The 17,347-nt window shown below is 42.8% G+C and overlaps 2 protein-coding genes across 11 annotated transcripts in view; one reads left to right on the top strand and one right to left on the bottom strand.

The window, feature by feature from the left end:
- pign (phosphatidylinositol glycan anchor biosynthesis, class N) overlaps window positions 1–10,973 on the bottom strand; it is a 49,890-nt gene extending 38,917 nt beyond the window's left edge. The window contains exons 1-13 of the mRNA XM_063206684.1: window positions 10,488–10,973; window positions 9,532–9,783; window positions 8,517–8,638; window positions 7,837–7,935; window positions 7,240–7,346; window positions 6,918–7,042; window positions 6,085–6,215; window positions 5,523–5,639; window positions 5,334–5,374; window positions 5,131–5,190; window positions 4,930–5,022; window positions 4,678–4,733; window positions 3,757–3,835 (exon numbers count right to left, since the gene is read on the bottom strand). Coding sequence (XP_063062754.1) covers window positions 3,757–3,835; window positions 4,678–4,733; window positions 4,930–5,022; window positions 5,131–5,190; window positions 5,334–5,374; window positions 5,523–5,639; window positions 6,085–6,215; window positions 6,918–7,042; window positions 7,240–7,346; window positions 7,837–7,935; window positions 8,517–8,638; window positions 9,532–9,758 — 1,257 coding nt within the window. The 5' untranslated portion in view covers window positions 9,759–9,783; window positions 10,488–10,973. The remainder of the gene's footprint in view (window positions 1–3,756; window positions 3,836–4,677; window positions 4,734–4,929; window positions 5,023–5,130; window positions 5,191–5,333; window positions 5,375–5,522; window positions 5,640–6,084; window positions 6,216–6,917; window positions 7,043–7,239; window positions 7,347–7,836; window positions 7,936–8,516; window positions 8,639–9,531; window positions 9,784–10,487) is intronic.
- A 270-nt stretch (window positions 10,974–11,243) lies between these two features.
- The window catches only part of relch (RAB11 binding and LisH domain, coiled-coil and HEAT repeat containing), a 92,364-nt gene continuing 86,260 nt past the window's right edge, over window positions 11,244–17,347 (top strand). For 6 of the 10 annotated variants that reach the window (XM_063206681.1, XM_063206677.1, XM_063206676.1 and 3 more), the window contains exons 1-2: window positions 11,244–11,871; window positions 12,236–12,283. In XM_063206681.1, coding sequence (XP_063062751.1) covers window positions 11,415–11,871; window positions 12,236–12,283 — 505 coding nt within the window. In that variant the 5' untranslated portion in view covers window positions 11,244–11,414. The remainder of the gene's footprint in view (window positions 11,872–12,235; window positions 12,284–17,347) is intronic. The other 4 variants (XM_063206679.1, XM_063206680.1, XM_063206678.1 and 1 more) reach the window with 1 other exon arrangement.

The raw sequence follows: 17,347 nt of genomic DNA, 5'->3' as shown, positions 1-17,347 counted from the left end.
GTTAAATGCGACCTGCAGGACCATCTCCCCCACAGCAGAATCTGAGGGGGAGGATCGGAAGGAGAGGGTTAACACTAGGGATGCACAGATACCGATACTGGTATCGGTATCGGCTGCCGATAATGCTCATTATACTCGTACTGGTACTCGTCAAGCACTTGCCGATACGAGGAACGATACAGCTATTACACAATGCAAAATCTTGTCAGGTTCTGTGGACTTGAAAGCAGCATGGGAAAAAAGTACCACCTCATACATTTAATAACATTTAAATCTAAATGGAAATGGACAAAACAAATATCACAGGTGGAAAAAACAAGGCCATGCATTTATTTTCATTGTATTTTGGTGGTAAAAGGTATCGGTATCGGTACTCGGTATCGGCAAGTACACACATTAATGTACTCGTACTTGTATCGGTTTTCAAAAAAGTGGTATCGGTGCATCCCTAGTTAACACAGAGAGAGTTTAGAGTGTGGGAAGGAAATGTAAAAACTGTGTCAAAAGGCATCAGGGTGAAAGGGGAGAGGAAAGCAAGGGTGCAATTGCAGACTTCTGTGGTATTGTCGCAGCATTTCGGACGAGATCCTCAGCGGTGTCAATCTCAGGTTAAACAAAAAAAACAACTTATTTTTTTCCTTCTGCCTGAGGTGACCCCACTGAATAGCTGATCTAGAGATGGTTGCAACAGTCGGTCTGTCTGTCTGTCCGTCTGAAACGCATTCTTGAAAGTGTTATGCCCTCCTGTGTTATGCCCTCCTGTGTCCACAGTGCATAGACGGACGCATCTTTGTCCGCCTGTCAGACTTGTTAGACTCCAGGATTGACATGACACTAGTGATGGCTTGTACCAAATACTGTTACATTAGCGCAGTTGGCAGGCACTCTTGTGAGGTAAATCCGGTCACTGCTGTTTACAGTTTAAGGCTCAAGTTTGTGGTCGCTTCTAGCTACTAAGTTCCATGTAAATAATGGTTTGTACAAGAAATGAATTCCCTGACAATTTAGAGCAAATGTGTGGCTGTGCTTCTGACAGTTATTATATTTCTCACTTTTTATTGTGAATTTGTTTAACATAGGTCTACTTGCATTGAAAAGTGGACCATACAGGGATTCAAGTCCTATTATGCTAGAGAATACTGATAATCGAGTCTTCAAAACAAAACAAAGAGTTCTTGGGCTACTAAGACTTGTAAGAGAATAAGCTTAGGAGGAAGGGGACACACCCTATGAACAAAAACCCAATGTTCCTTATCAGTCATCTTCAGTTACATGCCCAGCGAATTCTGAGTGGATCGCTGGAATGCTGACTTAGGTATTGTGCTCGAATAATTTGAGACGCAGATACAAAATCTGACACCTTTGAGAAAAAGCTACATGTTGGCAAGAGAAGTTGTAATAACAAGAAAGGTAAGGAGTGTTTTAAGAAAGGTAAGGTGTGATTTGAGACCAGAAAAAAAATGTTTTAGGGCAAGTATTCTTCAATAGAGGTTGTTTGACTGCCTGCACTCTGCATTTTTTTTAGCATCTGCTAAAGTGTTATCTTTTTAGGGGCTTCTATGCCTTTATTTGATAGAGTAGTGTGAGACGGTGGCAAGAAGGAGTTTTTACTCACTGTCGCCACCTGTTGCCACCAGGGGCCACATGCGTGCCCCGATCCTTGTGGCTATATGCCACTTGCAGGGTTCCCACTCTTTTTCAAAAATAATTTTCCAGGATATTTCCAGGACATTTCCAGGACTATTTTTGGATAATTCAGGACGGATATTTCATCCGTCGGACCCACAATTTGGACATACACAGCGACACACAATGCATTTTAGAGACAATGTGACTTTAAGGTTGAAATGAGTTGTAATAGTATGGCATGGCCGCAAGGGGAGTCACTTTCTTCTTCTGCAGTTAGTACTAAGGAGACTAGTGATAGGAGGGATTACATTAAACACTGACAACTGGATCTCCTCTCTTGACCAATTTTGCGAAGTTACAGAGTTCAGATTTTATCCATTATGACCACTGACCATGAGCACAGTGTCTTTAAGCAATGTCCTCGGACTACACCTAACCAATGCATTTTCCATTGAGTGATACTTCTTCTCCAATGTACATTATTTGCTTAGTACTGGCGGCAAGGTAAAATGCAAAGCCACTACCGCCAGGCTAAGGCTGAATGACAGCTGTAATTTAATCACAAACTGAACATTGACGACAGGACATCCTATTTTGACCGGGCCGGAACTAGCAGCAGCTCCTCGCACCCACAATGCAATTCAAATTGCGGAGTTTCCAGTGTCACAATTTGTATCGATCATGGCCTTGCATCCACTGCACATGGTGTCCCCGGGCTACGCCCCCGTACTACACCGTGGCCAATGCAATTTCCTGCGAATAAGCGTTCTTATCCATTCTATGTTCTTTGTCCAAAGGTATTGACCTGGGTTGCGGTTGAAGATCACCAGCTGTCCCGCTAGTAGGAATCTGCTGGAGCTTGGCGACCACACCCCTATGTCAAATTTCGCAAGCCCAGCACGTGCAGCCTCTGTTCAATTGAAATGCTTTCTGATCCACAAAACGTTTATTCGGAATTAAATGAAAGTGCAATGTAAACTCACATTAATGTCACATTATCTCAGAAAATAATACCTTAATAGTCTCTCTCTTATCGCAAAAAATAGTGTACTTGGATTTAAATGCATTCTCCACAAGACTTGACTTTGCTCACCATTGTGGCCAGTGGTTTCTGTCTTTCTGCAAGCCAGTTTTGTTGCCAGTTTCTTTTTCTCTGGAATATTCTTGCATACAAACAATTGATGCGACTACTGTGATTTGTCACACCAAAGATCAAACTAGCTTTCAAAGTGGCTAGTGAGACTGAAAGCTCTGATCTCCAAAAAAGATAGCAGTAGCCTACAATTTTTTGTAAGGAAGTGCTAGCACTGCCTATTTGTAGGCCTATTATGACCGTAAGCAGGTTTTCGAGAGATATATAACGCCATGATATCAGCTAGCGACTTTTCAGCAAGCCAACTAGCGACTTCTAGCGACTTTTGGCAACACTGAGTCAAAGAATATTACTGTGTATAAGTGCAATCAAAGATGGCAACCTGACCAAACTGTGTGTGTGTGTGTGTGTGTGGACAATAATGTATTCAATAGGTGGATATAAATTGAATCGTCATGTCTAGACTCGGAGAAGAGTAAAAATTATACCACAAACAAAATCGGGAAAAAGTTGAAGGAAAAAAAATCCAGGACAAATATTTTTTTCCAGGACATTTGGTGAATTTCCAGGACTTTCAAGGACTTGAAAACACATCTCTAAATTTCCAGGTTTTCCAGGTTTTCCAAGACGTGTGGGAACCCTGACTTGGTTTAGGACTAAACTTTCTGATTCTTTTGGATTTTATTCCATGTTAATATTTTGACCCTACAGCTTTTGCCTTTACTTGTCTTTTTTAATCAACCATATTCAATTTATGTAGTTTTATTTTATTTCTATTTTTAATTTTATCATTTAATAATATTATTGTTAATCTAACTGTTAAGCACATTGAGCTGCATATCATGTATGAGCTATACAAACACAGTTGATATTATTAGGAAGGGAGTGGGAGAGAAATGGGGGAGGACCCAGGTCCCCGGCGAAACACTACAGTGCCTTAGCCGTCTGAGCCCCAGCCCAGGCCAATGAAATTGTGAAGTAATGCAATAATACTACTACTGCCCGAGCTCCGCAGGTGAAATGCCAGTACTCACCGCCTCCTCATGCAGTCCTTTGTGGATCAGGGATTTAGCGTGCTGCAGGAACTGCTCCTGCTGTTCCTCTGTCAAAATCCTGTAACGTAAACAAACAACAGAGCTCAAACGTAGTACATACAACTGCATAAAATGTGTGTTTTGCTGAAATAGTAAAATACCTTCAATTAAGAGTTAAAAAAATACAGAAATTATGCTGTGCATTAAAAAAATAATAGTTTTAGAGGTTTTTTTGTTCATTTTTGTTTTTACCAAAGAGAGCTATTTTTGGTAAAACTGTTTACTTCATAACAGCAAAGCAAAAATGTCCTCACACTTACATTGAACATCCTCTTTAGATGTTCAAAGGCCCAGCTTTCAGTGAAAAGTGCCTTTGAAGAAGGCCTGTTGACGGAGAGCTTGGGCATTGGGGATCTGGCAGTCACAGCTTCTTTCATGTCTGTTACCTTTTTCGTTTACCTTTATCGTAACTGTAAGGAGTGTTGTAGCACTTTCTTTTTGAGCCAGTAGACTATGAAGTACAGTTAGGCCCAGAAATATTGGACATCAATACAATGTTTTATCCTTTTGGCTCTAAACCCAACCACAATGGATTTGAAATAAAACAAACAAGCTGTTCTATAACTGTATACTATCAGTGTTAATTTGAGAGTGTTTACCAATTTGGATATATGAATATCTCATGTTAAAGCTGAATGTCTGCAGTAATAGTACATCTGGCTCGTTCCAAATCCATTGTGGTGATGTAGAACCAAAAAGATGAAAATTGTGCAAATGTCCACATACTTATGCGCCTAACTGTATGTCAGAGTTCTACTTCAAGGAAATTCTATTCACAGAATGTGAATTATCTCATCACCACCTATCCAGGAAATTAAATTCAATAGCCCTGTATACCAAGTAGTAACACATCTTACTTACGGGTATGGGGTGAAGAAAATGGATAATGTGGTTTCTTTTTTGTGAGCCATCTTCACCTGAAAAGGAATAGAAGGGATGAAGTAAATGTGACGACAATACTGCAATGCATTGGTCAAGTCTCCAATATTATACTAAATATTTATTTACCTGTAAAGCACGTTGGTCAGTGAATGCAGTGTTAAAATGTGCTACAGAAATAAATACAATATAATAAAATAAAATAATAACGCTGAAGACTCTTAATAACTATACCTTGAACTGTTCTAGAATCTGGATGGAGTTGGCCAGCATGCTCTCAGCCTTGAAGTGCTGGGTGTTGTTGAGGAAGTTTAACGGCAACACACCCTGCAAAACAGCATGAAAACATTCAAAATATGTGCAAGTTTTAAACTATGGTAATAAATGAATGAATGAGCAGTCATAATGGGGAAATAGAAAAGCAAAAAGACTCACAACAGAGTTCAGAGGGATGGGAACTCCGATGAGAGAGGACATCAATGGGGCTATGTCAGCCTACGAAAGCAATGCACAATTCACACTCAAAATGGAAAGAAGAGGTTTGACCATTCACAGGTAGATACAGGTCCATCTTAGAAAAGAACAGCCAAATGACAATTCAATTTCATCATTTAGATAAAAACAAGAATTGACCATACCTGATTGACATCTACCCTCTTAAGTCTGCCAAGGTCCCAGTCTAAAATGAGAAATAAATATATATATATATCACAAACATATTGCAATCCATCTTGAAAGACAGAAATAAATAAACATACAAATATCCCACTTTAAAATATACAAGAACAACAAGTTCTCACAGGAGACGGTATAAAAGGCTAACCCACCCTCCTGGTGCTGATCCTGGTAGGGCTGTGCGTGGGTCCTCTCTGCCGCCTGTATGCCCGCTCCCCACGCCACCAGAGGGGTGAGGGTCTCAGAGGCATGGCCCGCCCCATGGGAACCTGCAGACAGACACACACACACACACACACACACACACACACACACACACACACACACACACACACACACACACACACACACACACACACACACACACACACACACACACACACACACACACACAATGAAGATTGCCATTCACACAAGTCTTGTAAATTAAAAGCGATAATCAATTGGAAACCATAATGTGAAAGTAAACATATTTAAACACTTAAGACTCCATCACCATCATGAGCTTGTTATAACTAGAATGGGAATGACCAAGCTATGATCTGTCCAACGTTTTTTCTTTTGTCCCTTTATTAATCAACAGGACAGTGGAGAACAGACAGGAGATGGTTGGAATGGCTAAGGATCAGGAAATGGCCTTAAGCCGGGATCAAACCCGGGGCCCCGTTGTAATGGTGCTAGTCCACTGGACCACGTGATGTGTCCATCTCTCACCCCAGTCGGTCATGCCATGGTCCGATGTGAAGATGAATGCAGTGCGTCCGTCATTTCCAAAGAAGTCCTCCACCAACGACACGATTTCCGACACTCCGGTATCAACCAGCAGAATATTCTCCAAATACTCCCTTCCATTCAACAGAGGAGGGAATGACAGATTAGTCATACAACACATCTACGTATTTCTTCACCTATCTCTCCCACGCATAGGTGATGGCACTTAAAGTTGCCGTCTGTAAGCTTTTCTGCTAACATATTGAGTAAAGCCCATATTCTGGGATTTTGGAAGTTGTACATTCTGAATTAACAGAACACCCAAAGTTGAAAACTTGCTAAATTTGCATATGCTAAATGCAAGTAATTCCCAATTTTGATGAACGGTAAAGAAAAATTCTACTTCCTGTCCCGTCCTCCAAATTGCCAGGGAAGCTGTGTGATTAAGCAGCAACATACACACCCAAACCTGTTTGGTTAAGCTAACCAAGGGAGCACTGAAATTTTGTAAACAAGACAAGTGGCTTTGGTGGAAGCTACAGGACTTGTCTTTTCTTCTGTAATCGGCAATTTCATGTGCTACTTAGAATATCACGTGACAATTCAAGGTCATATGACTCAAAACAAGTTGCAGATGTCCACTTCAAAACCTATAGAGCCACATCATTACACAAAAAGATACACGCAAACAGTACTAGAAACACAACATATTAATGTTGTTATTATTAGTAGTAGTCATAGTAGAAGAAGAAGAAGAAGAAGAAGAAGAAGAAGAAGAAGAAGAAGAAGAAGAAGAAGAAGAAGAAGAAGAAGAAGAAGAAGAAAAAGTGTCTCACTTTGACATTGGCCTGTGCGCATGGCCATTTGTGTCAATCCCGAGCAGATGAAGGAAAAATACATTCTTTTCTTCGTGGAGTTCTGACAACAAGCTTTCATTTCCTTTGGCAGAGTTGAAGAAGGCCTATTTAATAAAAGGAAAAAACCTTCAGCCTTGCATCAGCTACTTCAGTCAAAATCTTCATATAACATACAGAAAAAAACAATACAGTTTTAATATTGTCAATGGCTTTTAGAGATTTAGGTTATCGCTTCCAGAATCTTGTTTTATTTCAGCGACTTAATGTACATAGGCACTGAATGGAATAGCATTGCACATACCTTCACTTCATCAAAGACCCACAGGTCCAGCCTTGAGGCATCTTCTGAAGCAAAGTCCTCACTCTCAGCAGGGTAGGTATATGTGTAAACATGGTCACCAGTGGCACCTTACATGTACACGTACATGTACAATATTTCGTTATAAGAAACGTATTGAAACTTATTCATGCAAAATTTGAAAAGGAGACAACACATCTCATCATATATCTCTGTAAGTTATACATGACAATAATTGAGCTATGAAGTGAAAAGAAATCCCGCACACTGTCCATTCCACCAACAAACTTTAATACAACGTTTCGGTCATCCGACCTTCTTCAGGTAGAACTTTACCTGAAGAAGGTCGGATGACCGAAACGTTGTATTAAAGTTTGTTGGTGGAATGGACAGTGTGCGGGATTTCTTTTCACTTCATTGACAACCCGGCTGGGATAACTATCCTACGCACCTGCCCAACTACAGAGGTGTGCAAAAGCGTCTTTATTGAAATAATTGAGCTATGACAATATGTCAATTTATTGTTATGACAGATATACATGAAAATAGTTGACCACTAATCAAGTAGTGCTGTGCTTGTGAAATGCCGGTTTGTTTTACCTTTAGCGAACATTGGCAAAATATCCGGGCTGCCCCAAGACCAGGTGTGTTTGCTCTCATTGAACACAGAGTCAAACTCCACTGGGTTCTCCTTCCAACCTGTTAAACGAAAAATGCAAGTGACCAGAGTGTTCGCGGAGAAAATGAATGTAATGAAACCATACACTAATTGGGTAAATTAACTTTTAGGACACTTGTATTTTGGATTGTAATGCATTATAAATGGTGGCCATGGTAAACGCAAGCCCATGTTTCACCCGAATTCAACCAATGAATACATTTCGTTTAATTTCTTTGTGATTTCATAGTTTAGTTTGTGGGCCTACAGTGCATCAATCAGCTAAGACTTAGTATGTGTGCACAGCACACCCACATTGTGACAATTCACCCAATGTATACTGCTATACAAAGTGTAGCAAAGTGCAGTAACTACACATTTTGTCATTTTGTTTTAGTTAATACTAAAAGTGGTCTTTATAACACCTCCTTGATCTTGTGACAAAGCCTGATGATCCAAATGTGTCCTCTTTTAGAGATATTGCTATTTGCCATAACTATAATATCCAACCTAAGACCAATACTTTGAAGGTATTTTTCTCAGTTTCAACATTGGCGTAGTTACTGCACTGTAGAGAAGCATATAGGGACATTGCAACTCCCACTCTCCATCAGCTAGTTACCTTTGGCCACAGCGCTGACATCCTCATAGAAGCCTGCGATCAGAGCAACATGACCAGGCCGGGACTCTGTTGGCACGTGGGTGTGGGATATTCCCCAGGTCCCCTTCTCTTCCATCACACTCCTGCCACCAGATTACATCATCACACACACACAAATACACACACACATAAACACACACACACACACACATAAACACACACACATAAACACACACACACACACACACACACACACACACACACACACACACACACACACACACACTAGGTCAAAACCTGCTAATGCCTTCACATAAACTTTACACACACCATTCACATCTCAGTTTTGAAGAGAAAACCAATGCACACCAGGGAACGAGATGCAGGCTGCGGGATACTGTCTTGCTCAAAGTGTAAAACAAATCATACACTCGGCCAGTGTAGCCTTTCTCAGGTCCGAAGTAAAAAAAACTAAAATCACTTCAGTGTGCTGATATTTTTCTTTCAATTTTCAGTTTGTTCGTGTTTTTTTTTGTTTATGTTTGGCCTTTTAGTCATGAGCGCAGTTAAATATGTCTAAATACAAAAAAAGAATTGAGAAAAGCAACACAGGCTGAAAGACTGTGCAATAAACTATACAAGCATCATTCGAACTTCAAAAAGGCTTACAAAGAGCCCTCTCAAACATGCGCAAGAATGGAGTCATGTTTCAACGAGTGGCACTGCAATAGTGTGCAGTTTCTTCACGCCTTGACCGTTCACATCACAACCACATAAGAGTGTCTAAAAGTAAACTGGTCCACTTCAAAAAGATTAGACCAGGGATGACTGGAGCGCTCAGATACTTTTTAGTTATTTTATTGTGGTGCAAATATAAAGACTGACGTTTTGACGCAGTGCGCCTCTTCTTCCGAGTCAAAAGGGCATCATTGTTGTCATGTTTCATTGGGTGACACCCCCCAGCACCCGGCGGTCTGTCTGGCTCGGTTAAAAGATTAAGCATTAAGCATTAAGCAGCAAGGAAAGGGCAGGGTACCTGAGGAAAGGTGCCCTGATAGTGGCATTAACATCAGGTTTGTAGAAGCTGTCCGCCCGCAGCCCATCTGCCACGAAGAGGACCAGCCTCTTGGCCGGGGCAGGCAGGGGCACGTGCTGGGGGGTCATGCCGTGCACCAGGGGGGACGTGAAGTAGATGTCGAAGATGGAAATGAAGAAGACGACGTGGACCAGGAGACCCACGATGAAGAAGGTCGCCACCCTCATGCCTACGCGTACAAGCCTCTTGGCCCTGGAAATAAAAGACAAGATACCAAATGTATACATACCGGTATAGCAAAACCATTTAAGGTTACTGAATACGAAGGGGTAACTTTATATGGCCAATATTCAATATTATTTATAACACAGTGCAAATAAACACACTGCACTGCACTGCCAACAGTCAACGTTGCCATCCTCATGCCTATGCATTCAAGCCTCATGGCTCTGAAAATAAAGACAGACACCAAACATACATGCAGCAAAACTATTAAATAACATTGAATAGAATGGCCGTTATTCCATATTATTTACAACACGATGAAAATAACATGCGTAACATCCTCTTGGCCCTGACATTTTTAATATAATAAAAAAATAATTATATAATGCAGAGTTCATTTAACACTTAGCCTAGGCCTACTAAATTTAACATATTCTACATAGTAATTGATCCCAGAATACCCTCTAAGTGTTGAAATGTTTTTTTAAACTGTGTACATAAACTATTCAAGAACATTGAATAGAATGGGTAGTGTTATGGTCCTATTTCACTATTATTTACAAAACTGAAAAAGGTGCACAACTGTGATGAATGATAATAAACCATGGAGGCCTAACGAGCTATAACAGAAACTGAGACTGTGAATTGTACATTTGAGAATAATACAACTTTTCAAATGTATCACACAGTGTCAAATGGAAAGAGGTTAATGCAAAAAGTTATCTTCTTACCTGATACAGACGCTTCTCTTTACAGTCAAGCATGAAAGCTTGAGCGTGGCAAGCTGGAACTGTTTGAATGAATGGAAATCACCGCGAGCATTGAAGTGACACTCGACTATACAAGCCTTCGGAGACGTAAACGCGAAACATCATTATCCTGAACCTGAAACGTCAGCTACTCCGCATAGTACAGTCAAGAGTGACCAAATGCTTTAATCTTGTTTAGGACAACTACTTAAAAGGCAACCCCCTTGACATATGTCTTTCCTGATCAGCTTAACATGAAGAAATTTCAACTGCTCCGCTCCGCACTGACGGAGTTCCACACTTCCTTATTTACCGACCTCTGACCTTGATCAGCAAGGCATTTTGGGTAGTGTAGTGTGATACGGTTTTCACATTTGACAGGGGACACTTTCCAGAATGCTCATACATTAATTATGCATATCATGCCAGTTTGTGAGACAGTTCAGTCTCAAATGACTTAATACTATATTACTGAGTTCTGAATGTTCTGCCATGCTTTCCACAATAAAGAATCTATCCCCTGTAGCCGGTGGACCATAGGCTACAGTGGTAATGCCTGTATGACAGGATTGGTGTGGTGAATATCAACCGGTATGGTCACTAATAATTAACATGGGGAATGTTTGGCGTTGGTCTGTGGTGTTGTTCGCTCAGTGGTAGGCACAGGTTCCAGCTGTCAAACCTGCCCTGCCCAGTCTGCCCGGTCTGACGTTTCCCATCCAATCCAGCGCTGCAATTCCTTGTGGGAGGCGGCGCAGAAATGACACTTGGTCAATCAAGCTTCGCAAACTCTCGCGTTCTCGCTATTCAATTGATTAGGGAAAGGCATACTAGCTAGCTAGCTGCTGGTCGTCCGTTTAGGAAGACGGGGTAGCTAGTCAGCTCGGCTGAATTCGTATTGTGGCAAAAATGGCGGCGGGTAGTGTCAACCCGTTTAATCTCAGCGATTCCGAGGAGGAAACTGAGAGAAGAGCGGATGGCGCCGACATCGAACGCAGCCCCACTGATGGACCACAAGGCCAGAGCACCAACCCCTTCTCCCCGCAGGCGGACAGTGAACCAGCGATATTATTATTATCAAGCACCCGAACCAGCCCCAGCGTGGAAGGAATATCGGTCTCGACTGCTGCAGCCGCTGCCGTTGGAGCCAACGCAGACACTAGGGTTCCTGTGGATGTGATCGCTGCCCAGTTACTCCGGGATCAATACATCCTCACGGCCCTTGAATTACACACAGAACTGCTCGAAGCTGGCAGAGAGCTTCCCCGGTTGCGGGATTATTTCTCAAATCCTGGCAACTTTGAAAGGCAGAGCGGAACTCCACCCGCATGCAAAGAGCAAGGACTTGGTCCTGGAGGAGCGCTCAGTAAGTGAATCGTTGAAAAGACTGCTAGCTAACCACGCAGTCAGCACACACAAACAGCTAGCTAGCCTCTACCTGCATTTTCCAATTGCCTTCATCATTGTAACCGGATGACATACAATGCTAGTCTGCTAGTAGCATGTAACTATTGTCAGCAGTAGCGGTTAGCTTGCCAAGACAGCCCCAGCCAGCTAGTTATTTTTGTGTCACACCTAGCCTTGCAATACTATTAACAAAACATAACCGACATTTCTCACATTCAATATAATCAGACTGTGTGGCCATTTGTCTTGTTGTTGTTGTTGTTTGTTGTGTGTTGATAACCTTTCGCTGAATGATCACTGTGAGTGTCCCTCACTGATCCCAGACGCACAGGTGCAGGATAGGAAAAGAAGAAAAAACTCTGCTGTACTCGGTATGTAGTGTCTAGCTGACGAGGCACTCTCTCCTTACCTACCATCGTTTGCTCTGTTTGGGGAACCAATCATTGATTGAATGACTTGACTTAACTTCTCTGGCATTCCTTTCGTGTGGCTTCTCTTTCACCCGTCAAAAATGACGCTTATTATCAATTAATCATAGTGGCCTTAGCTAAATTATCTTCCCAACTGTTTGTTTCCCCGGTTGTTGACCTCTGACCCTTTTTGTAGCAAGGGAGCTAGTTTGATTCCCCCCCCTGCTTTAAAAAGATAGATTTACCAGTCCTGGTGTTTTTGCATGGGTTTGGAGTGATCCAGGGTAAACATCTTGTTGGTGTGCTGTGCCACATCAGTGGATGAATGAATGAATGTATGTGAATGATTAACGGGGGGTTGTGTGCTTGTTGTTTGATTGATGCATCCTATATTGGCAAAGCACTTTGCTGCTCTGTCAATATAGTTTCCCTCTGTCATTGTTGTTGCTTTGAATTGAATGTCATGTTACCAGCTTGTGTTTTCCAACTGTAATGAAATAGCCTTCATATGGCACTGTGGTTCAATTATCCTGGCAAATCCACAAACTAAAGCCACAGGTGCCTCTCTTTTGCATTTACCTCCTACCGACTTTCACTTAAACGGGTTTATCAACGGATCACATGCCTGGAATACCTCTAAAATCCGTGACTTTTGTTCTGACTATAGGCATAGGGTGCTTGTAATCTGTGCACAGGGGTTGCTAATAGTGCTGTGTTTTTATACAGCACTACAGTCAAGTGCGTAGCTGATTGTGTGTGTGGGTGGGCGACATGACACGACTGTGAGAATATCTGTCATGAATGCAAACACCACATGTGCATATGCTTGATCATGGATGGCGAGTTACATACTCCTCTCATGTTTCTCCTCTCATACTTACCCCCTCCACCCGGTCTCCTCACAGGCTGCAAAGCTAAACAGAGCAGAACAGATACAGGTGCTTCACTCTCCAAGTAGCCAGTTGGCAGATTCACATAGACTACAACTGACTGCAGTCAGGATAGCATTGCGGCTGCTGATCTGTCAAAGTCGCAGTTTCACCGTGAAGGCAACAGGGCAGGAGAAAGTGAAGGTCAGGGGGTAGGGGTAGGCAAGCCAGACAGGACATCTTGCAGTTATTTGGACAAAGCAATTTGGTAGCAATGAAAGCCAGACCTCCAGGTAATTTTGTCTCAGACCGAAAATGAAAGTTTACCTTCAGATCTGTGAGCTGAGGATATTTTGGAGAGGTAAGCCAGCTGTAGATCAGATGTTATTTAGATTAGATTCAGATGTTACATCGGTTACAGAAGACACTGAGGGAAGTTGTTGAATGAACGTCATATTTTGTTTTTGAGATGGCACTCGGCTACAAGCACAACGCAACCTGGCCTCACCAGATATCTAGCCTCCTTATCAATTCCCCTAATCAGAATAGATTTTGCAATGCCCATTGTGCAGAGACCCAGGTGTTTGTCACAAGCCTAGAGCTGCTAATCACCCCCACTGATGTGTGCCTCCTGTTAGGGCTGGGCAATATGACGATATATATCGTTATTGTGATATAAAAGTGTATATCGTGACCTTTCTCCTATATCGTTTATATCGTGATAGTAATTTTATCAGTTGTATACAATTGAATATCATTTAATTACATTTCATGTTGTCACAATACACAATATAAGTTCATGTAACTGTAAAAATAACAATAAAAAAGATCAATTTTAAAGAAAGGTTGTTTTTGCGACATGAAAAAATAAAGAGCAAATAAAGAGAATAACTGAAAACGTATGTAATTGTGCTTTATCGTGATATATATCGTTATCGTGATATAAAGTAATCCATATCGTGATATAGTTTTTATTTTCCATATCGCCCAGCCCTACCTCCTGTAAGTGAAAGCAATTCACACAGCACACCATGGCCCCTCCTTCTCAGCTGCCTGGCTCTCCTCCTTGCTTGCACATGCCCAGTGTCGTGATCTCAATGCCTGCCTGTGTAGCGTTTTCAGTCAGATCTAGCCAGGGAGAGCAGGTGCAGGTGCTTTAGAACAGAGAGAACACAATAGAATAGAACATAATAGACCAGACTGGAATAGACTAGAATAGAAGGAAACGGAACAGTATGTCTAGCAGTAAGGCAGAAACATTGGAGCTGCCTGCCACACTATTGGGTGACTGATGAGAACAGACAAACAGAGAGAGAGTGAGAGAAAGAGAAAGGGGCAGTCTGAGAGAAAGAGATAGGGACAGTCAGAGAGAGAGAAAGAAAATGAGCGAGACTCCAAGAAAGAAGGTTCAGGTGAGAGCGACGTGTGTTGTCACAACATATATCGCTCCTACCTGATCCACAACATATCACATTTTTTTTTTCTGCTCTTCGGTCCCGCACCGGGGCATCCGTGCTCGAGCTCATTTGATCTGAGTGATGTGAGCCAACAGGCTGCTTACTGGCTGGCTGGCTGCCTGGCAGGGCGCCTGCCTTTGGCTAGCAGTAGCTATAGTAGCTAGCTAACAGATGGCTCCCTCAGCTCCAGTCTATTGTGTCGACCTTTCCAACAGGATGGAGAGGAGTGGAAAGGAAAGGAAAGGAAAGGAAAGGAAAGGAAAGGAAAGGAAAGGAAAGGAAAGGAAAGGAAAGGAAAGGGGAGGTCCCCCCCCCACTCACTCCAACTCTCCCCTGTGTATAATGTCATTTACCCCCCTCCCCTGCCCTCCCCTCCCCTCCACAGTGAAGAACGGCAGTGACAAGCCAAGCTGTCAACTGTGTTTGGTGATATACATCTGGAGTGGAATGTGTCATATGCAATTTTCAAAGCATCTGCTCCTCTTACAAAAAAATAAACAAAAAAACATGTGTATGTATGGTAGGAAGTGCAGATATGATGACAGAGGGAGAGCACATTGCAACCGTTATTATACTCCTGTAATAATGCACCTATAAATGAGCTCGTTCACTGATTATGTAGCACAGTCTCTCTCTCTCTCTCTCTCTCTCTCTCTCTCTCTCTCTCTCTGCCCTCACACCTTATCATCCACCCACTCTGTTGCTTCCCATCTCCATTGTTCTCTCTCTGCTCTGATCACTGCCTGTTTTTCAGTCCCTAAACACACAATACACAAGCATCGCCTGCACGCCAGTCATGCACTGTACAAAAAACCAGTTCGCACACAATACCCACTACTACTGTAGAACACCTTCTTAGGCGGGGAGCTGTGTGCAGCCCCCTTAAGGCAGCTGATATCATGTCTTATACAATAGTTAGATCCGGTCAATTTATTTTGCGATATCTGATTGGATGAGACGCGTTCTACTGGCATTCTACGCGTCGGTATGGAGGATGATGTCTAGGTGGACATCATCCCCGGAGACTCATCACACCTAATAATCACTCCGCCGTGGATAGAATGTAACCAGGGCCGCGCATTTTGAACTCGCCATCATTCTATCTCATAGTCTACTGCGGAGAAAGTGAATGTAACCAGGGCCGCGTAGTTTGAACTCACCATCATTCTATTCCATTGTTCTATGCTGGACTAAGTTGGGCGCACGCACGCCCGCATGACAGAGACGCGTATCCCAGTTGGTAGCTGGATTCTGGCAGAGAGGAAAGAAGTTATCTGATTCTAGTGCAGTTGTCTGGGCAGTTGGCACACCTCTGCGACCGCTATTTCGTAGTCTTTTGAAGGCAATCTAACACATGTAGCCTAAATATCTGTTCATACACGGAAGATAGTTTCAAACTGGAGATATGCGGAACAACGGACACTTTTTGACACAGCTACAGAAAGGCTATGTCAGTCTCCTGCAGTGTATGAGAACCGCTATAATCGGATCTCATTTGCGCTGCGGGAGAGGGAATGACGAGGAAGAGATGCCTTAAAAATATAGCCTAGGCTATCTTGCCATCCACCACGTGCAAATCAATTACCGGTAATAGGCCTAGTAGCCTACAAAGTGGGCATCTGGAAGGAAGATACCGTGTGCCATGCAATTTAAAATGATTGCCGCTTGGAACTGGAATGAGTTGCCTTTTAGTTCATTGGGAGGGAAAATGTGAACCCATCTCGGGTTCGCACCCACATCAGACGTTTGCCTATGCAAGTGTTTCAGTAGCAAAGTTGTAGCCTGCAGTAGCCTAAAGCAGACATCGGGATATCATAGGCCTACAAGGGATTGATTTGTGTGGTTGTGCTTGTGAGAACAGCGCTCGGATCTCATGCGGCACTGGAGAGGGAAAGACGAGGTGTGTCTTTACGCAGCTATCAGCAAGTGGTCCACAAAAACGTGAAAATCAATGTCGGCCAAAAGGCTTATAAAAGTAGGCCTTGGCATCTAACTAAAATGTTGAAGTTGCACAGTGTTTTCATTTATCATGCATCATTTCAGTAGGCTAAGCGCAGCCCAGTCGCAGTCCACACAGAAATGCACTTCACAGCGTTTCATGGAACTTTACGCGCTGGCGCTGTCAGCTCGTCATTGCATAGCAACCATACAATCAATTCGGAACTACTTTGCTTAGCGGAGCATGTAAACAAAGTATGATGAAGGTAACTAATAAACATGAATTCGAACATTTATTCTGGTATTTTGTTGGCAATTGAACTATTGTATAAAAGCAATATGACCCTCGTGGTCGGGATGATGTGCACTGACATCCTCCCTGGTGTGATTGCCGACGGCACTCAGCCTTCGGCTTCGTGCCTATGGCCGAACCACACCAGGGAGGATGTCAGTGCATATCATCCCTCCCACTCGAGTCATATGGCTTAATTATTAGGCCTGACCGGACTCTCCACTTCACAGCTCCGGGCAGCAGTGACGCCCACCCCGTTGCCTAGAGACTGGCCAGTAACCCCTGGCTGTGGGCACGCACGTGCACACGCACGCAGGCACGCACGCACGCACACACACACACACACACACACACACACACACAGGAGGTCCTATCCTCTGCCGTCATCACAGTTGTCGTACGTGCAAAGCAGCCCGCAGCAGGTCCTATCCTCTGTTGAATATCCAAGGTGTAGCGTACAAAGCAGAGC

This window comes from Engraulis encrasicolus, chromosome 9 (genome assembly GCF_034702125.1).
Source record: "Engraulis encrasicolus isolate BLACKSEA-1 chromosome 9, IST_EnEncr_1.0, whole genome shotgun sequence".
NCBI lineage: Eukaryota > Metazoa > Chordata > Actinopteri > Clupeiformes > Engraulidae > Engraulis > Engraulis encrasicolus.
Note: the sequence above shows the minus strand (reverse complement) of the source record. Positions and strands in the feature narration are given on the sequence as shown.